Source organism: Protomyctophum bolini (genome assembly GCF_963924005.1).
Source record: "Protomyctophum bolini genome assembly, chromosome: 23".
Lineage (NCBI taxonomy): Eukaryota > Metazoa > Chordata > Actinopteri > Myctophiformes > Myctophidae > Protomyctophum > Protomyctophum bolini.
In genome coordinates, this window is record NC_137884.1 from 5,134,120 (window position 1) to 5,140,204 (window position 6,085).

The 6,085-nt window shown below is 45.0% G+C and overlaps 1 protein-coding gene across 1 annotated transcript; it reads left to right on the forward strand.

Moving 5' to 3' along the window:
- Nucleotides 1-501: 501 nt before the first annotated feature.
- LOC308310617 (large ribosomal subunit protein uL11-like) lies at nt 502-999 on the forward strand (the record flags this gene model as incomplete). Its single annotated transcript, XM_080756998.1, has 1 exon — nt 502-999. The coding sequence occupies one exon, from the start codon at nt 502-504 to the stop codon at nt 997-999; it is 498 nt and encodes a 165-aa protein (XP_080613124.1).
- Nucleotides 1,000-6,085: the final 5,086 nt, after the last annotated feature.

Genomic DNA, 6,085 nt, shown 5'->3' on the forward strand with positions numbered 1-6,085 from the left:
TTTTGCAAAAAGGGCGAAGTGTCCCTTTAATTAATGGGAGCGTAATTTACACAAAACGCATATCATGCTGAGTGAAAGAAGACTTGGAACTAGCGATTGAAATCCTAAAGTCCTTATGGAAATGTTGCCACACTAATCCCTGGCACATACTCCATTGTCTTATGAGACAGAAGGAAGCCAACAGGCATATCGGTCCTATCGACGGTTCCAGACAACTGACTTCTTGCCGGGCACTGCACTCCCTCGGGACTTTGAAGTAGAGCGGTCAGACGGTGTATTCTACGTAATGACATCACTCAATGACATCACAGCGTCGTCATCATCATCACACTCAGGTCCTTTAAAAGGAAGGTCAACTAAATGTAACAACATTGAACATTGTGACGGTGCAACAGTTAATCGGTCGTTCTGAATCTTGGTTCATCCGACACCCTCACTAAAACTAAACCAAACCAAACTAAACCAAACCAAGTTGAACAGAGGAGCTCCACTGCAACCATCATGCCCCCCAAATCGGACCCCAGCGAGGTCAAGATCGTGACCCTGAGGTGCACGGGAGGAGAGGTCGGGGCCACATCGGCCCTGGCCCCCAAGATTGGACCCCTGGGCCTGTCCCCCAAGAAGGTGGGCGACGACATCGCCAAGGCCACGTACGACTGGAAGGGCCTGCGGGTCACGGTGAGGCTCACCGTGCAGAACCGGCAGGCGGCCATCGAGGTGGTCCCGTCCGCCTCTGCGCTTATCATCAGGGCCCTGAAGGAGCCCCCCAGGGACAGGAAGAAGGTGAAGAACATCCAGCACAGCGGCAGCGTGGCGTTCGATGACATCGTGGACATTGCCCGCGTCATGAGGCCTCGCTCCAGCGCCCGCCGTCTCTCCGGCACCGTCAAGGAGATGCTCGGCACGGCCCAATCGGTGGGCTGCAGCGTCGATGGGCGCCCTCCTCATGACGTCATCGATGACATCAGGAATGGCAGTATTCAGTGCCCCGAGGTCTGAAGTCAAGCCATTCCTTGCCGCCGTTGCGCTCTTTCAAATGATCCTCCCTGCCGAGGGTTTCAGCCGGAACTCCCGGAAGTTGTATTTTGAAAACCTTGAAATTTCACCCTGGTGAACCCGGAAGTCGATATTGGCGATTACGGATCTGCCGCTAGATACTTTCACTTTCATCAGAAGCATTAAGATGGAGTTTACAAAGAAGGGAAATGCAAGCAAAGAAAATCCAAGAAAGACGAATGGAAGCAATGTTGTTTCAGTGAATCTCATGATGACCCCCCCGTGATACCAGGCGATGATCAGCAGACATCATCATGATAACTCCACCCAATCTCAGTGAGCTACAATTTTTGGCAAAATGTGCCCAGAATATGAATTCTCGGGTTTAAGTGGTTAATACAAGTAAGACGCGCAAACGCGGGAAGCGAACGCAGCTCGTACATATTTGGGTTTTGGACGTATAGCTGCTTTGGGGACTCCTTATATGGTTATGGCTGAGTCATGGTGACGTAACAGCGGGACAGACACACACACAGACAGACATGATCTGCTAGGTCTCATAGTAAGTGCTCACTGTATTCGCAATCACTGCGTTCGCAATAATACACAAACACTGTACAAAAACTCATGTGAAGTGAGGGGCGCTCTTATCATCATAATACTCTGTGCTCACTGCTCAGCCAATCAAATCATCACAAATGTAATTCCGCAGTGGCGTGCACAGATATTTAGAGGGGCAGGTGCTCAAGTGAAAAAAGGGCACCTTGTGCAGCGCGTGGTACCGGCCGCCCCTCCTGGTGGACACCAGTTTTGGCCCTTGTTGCCACCGAAGCCCATTATAAATAAAATAAATAAAAGGGGCAAGGGGGGCTTTAGCCCCCTCTGGTGGAGGCTTACCCCCCCTCAAAACAAGCCCAATTGACTGCCTTCTATGTAAACCAAGATTTATTATATTAGCCCCCCCCCCCCCCCCCATAGCACCCCCAGTCACAATTTTCTGGAGCCACACAGACAAAGCTGGGCCTAGGCGCCCCTCAAATTAAAAGGGTCAAATGACTCCAGTCCATTATTGGTGGGTCGTTGGCTGTGGATAGAGAGATTGTATCTTCTTACAGTCGTCACTTATTTTTCTTTGAAATAAGGGACGCTTTCCCAGGTGTCCCTTTTTGAGGGGCGCTAGCCATATGTGGACGATTACAAGAGGGCCCCTCACATCACACGGGTGGGATTTTTTTTAATTTCAAATTGCAACACACCATGTAGTCATGCATAAATGCGTCTCTTTCTGTCACGCATGCATGTATGCACGCACGCACGCACACACACACACCACACACACACAAACACACAGTGCGTTTAGAAAATTAATTAGTGGTAGGCTACAAAGCTTCTGCTATATAATTAGAAATACAAAGCCTCTGGAATAATAATGAGCTGTTTTGTGATTAGAGATTAAATGTTATTACCGTTAGTTGAATAACTATATCACCACCACCAGAGAAAGGCTTCTCGCTTCCAAATTAAGGTGTGTGTGTGTGTGTGTGTGTGTGTGTGTGTGTGTGTGTGTGTCTCTCTCAGCTGAATACATCATTACAGATGCTCACCAGAGATGGAGCATTTCTTCTCTCTCACACATACACACACAGGCTCAGTGTATACGGTGTGCACGCACACAGTGTGTGTTTTGTGTTGTCCCACAGAGACAGATGGTGGGCGGTCATTAGCATATACTAAATACCACCATTAAGCCTATAAATTTGAATCTTTGTTATTGACCACAGGAATAACACAGTGAAAACTGAATTGACAGGTTCAGTTTGCAAGTGTTGCCAAGTCAGACGTGTTACCCCCAACACTGAACGAGACTCCGAAAACAAAAACGTGGTACAGAATACAGGCTTGCACGGCCTGGAGCTAGAGAGCTAATACAGGGAACATGCAGTGGTGCAACTCCGACAACCAGCAATGTCCGACGTCCGTGTTCACCTATGTATGAGCACCAGTATGAGTACCAGTAGGGGCGCTGTTGTGCCATGCAGAAACAGAGAGAGAGACAGTGCTGACAGACTGTTGCCTGCTAATATGAGAGAGAGAGAGAGAGAGAGAGAGAGAGAGAGAGAGAGAGAGGGGAGTTGCACAACTCGGTTCACACGGGTGTGATTTTTATACTGTACACAGATGAGGTCAGTGGTGGTGTGATGTGTCACAAGGCGTGACCATATACGGAGGCGTGATGTGTCACAAGGCGTGACCATATGTGGAGGCGTGACTAACACACAGAGATGCAGGTTTTCATAGTAAATGCGATCTGCAGTCGCAATAATAAAATGATAATATTGTCAAGTGGACACTTGAAAAACAGAAATGGTTGTTGACATTTAAGTCCCACTTGGGCAGAGCAGAGGGAACATGTGGGCTGATGAGCTCTTATCATCAATTTCATATTATATTTCACTCGCTAAATGAAGTGAAGAGTGTTTTTTAAAACAGTGTGGGATAAGGACATGGCTGTCAGCTAGTACTTGACATTTGGGTAGACAGAGAGAGAGAGAGAGAGAGAGAGAGAGAGAGAGAGAGAGAGAGAGAGAGAGAGACTTTCAGAAGCGCAATGGACATGCTACACTGCAGCGTATTACGGCCGGGGCCAGGGACATGAACGAAGGTTTCGTCCAATCGGCTCGACTCACGAGCATGCACACGGGGTTGCGCACGGAGGGTACACTACTGTGCATGTGAGACGATGCATATAAAGGCCCCAAATAGGCTCCGTAGTCCGTACGTTATACTTTTACAAAGCGGAAGAAGGGGTGAAAAGGGAGTTTGCGCTGGGTGAGCAACGCTATACAAGTGAATGGGAGGGGATTTCCGGATTCCTCTCGAATACACACACACACACACACACACACACACACAAATCCCCCTTTCAGTGTGCAATGTTAGAGTTGGTTTGGTGCTTGGCATTCTAAATGAAATAATGTTTCTATCAAAAACTGCCGTCGTGGCTCTTCTTTCATCACATAAGTCTACGGGGTGTGAAATATGTGACACTGGCAGTCTCGTTCAGCAGCCTTTTCATTGTCTTTTAATATGCTTTTGGCTGAATCGACCTTACCAATATCAAAAGTTGTGTTGCCTGCATCCAGTGTGGCTTGCGTCTCGGCCTCTCTCTTGAGACAGTTATTTATCGTGTCGCGTTTCGAAGGCCATTCATGATTGAACACACACATACAGACATCCCAGGCATCTTTGTAGATAAGCAAACTGCTTGTGCTTATAAACTAAATATCTCCTCCGCCAACTGAATCATAAACGGTCGAAACTCTGTCGTACAAAAGAGTGCCACATGGCAACACCAATGTGTAATTTTTGTCATGTGACACATTGGTATAAATTAGGCCACACTCTGCAGCACTATAGCACTCCATTTAATTATAGTAATTCAATTTCTATAATGTAATCAGTGATTATGCCACAATAATGTTTTATTAACATCTCAGGCATTAATCAATAGCCAAACACAAGGCATATGCAAGCCCTTGAATAGAGGAAAGAAGTGCTGCCGTGGTCCTTTGTTGTGAACTGAAAACAGTTGGCTCGTTGGCCACGGCACTCTGTTCCAGTCAAGTGAAAAAGCCTTTATTTGTATGGCATGGCAAAGATCATTAAAACAGGACCAAACAGCATGAGCCCTTTCCCCCCAAAAAAATTCAGTTATTTACAAACCCTTTCCAGGCATAGAAAACTAGTTTTTACTACCGGTAATTAAAAATATTTCCAGGAATTTGCATGACCGCAGGAACTGGGAACCCTGGTGAAGCTATTTCTGTGCTTGCGACAGATGTTCCATAAACACAGTTTGTCATCAGGGTGCATGTCACTTTAACTGCTGCTGGAAGGGTGCTCTCTGCTTTGATCTTTCTTTTCTTGTTTTCCTGCTCTACTCCTGAATTCATGAACAGTGATTTTTGCTAATAGCTTTTATCAGTCAGTCAAGAGTGAGGGTGGAATTGCCAGATCTACTCAGAAAGCCTGAGAAAGGTTCAACTGTAGAAGGCCTAAAGGTTGACTGGTTGGGTAAACAGGCCTCTGAGGCACAATTATTTCTCACATAATTTCCCAGGGTTAACTGATCTCATTATCACCAAATATGGCAGCATAATTAGTAGAAAGTAGATTTCAATATTTGCATGTGCCACCTCCAAGGCTATATAGAATTCATTATTCATTTTGCATTCATTATTCATTAATCTACTTGAAAGCCTAGAACATGCAGTATAACTGAAGTGTCAAGAAGAGTTAAACATTCGTGTGTCTCATATTCCTGTCTATGTTCATTACTGGGTGTTTTTAAAAGTATATATGGTCTGTATTATGGTCCAAAGATGTTTCTTATATACTGAAGCGGAATGTGAGTGGTTTTGTAAATGATGCTGATAAATCTAAGTGAGCTGCTCACTAGACAAAGTGATTGCCACCGTAAATGAAATAAAATAAAACAAAACAACATGAGATGCCTTATAAATAAGGTGACACGACTCCTAGTTTTTTCCCCCCCCATGTCATATTATGAAAGTAGAGGATCAGAGCTGTTTTGGAACCGCAGCTCACTGAAGTAAGTTCCTTTTTTGTCTGAGAGATGAATGTCAAGAATCTGCGGCTTCAAGGTTTTGACAGGGATTTTCACATTTTCTGAGCTCAAAGTATAGTTTGGAAACATCATATATGAAATACTTTTACGCAACTACATGGCGTGTTGTGGCGGCGGTGGTTGAGTTGCTTGTCTCAAAGATTGTACGGTGAATCTATTTGAATCATCCAATTATATAAAGAAATATTAAAACATAACTGTACTAATAGATACTATTGGACCTATATAACCATAGAGTTCACTTGTCCAAACTGTGTTTTAAATCTTCAGACAAATCAATCTTTGATCAACATGTTCATTGTCTGACTATAAAGGAGTTTCATAGTACCTCAAACCTGGCTCTGTCTTATGTATTGTACTGTAGTATGCCAGGATCTATTAATTATGCCAATTAATATGCACCGACTGTAGAATCATTAAGCCCTCTTGCCAATATGAATA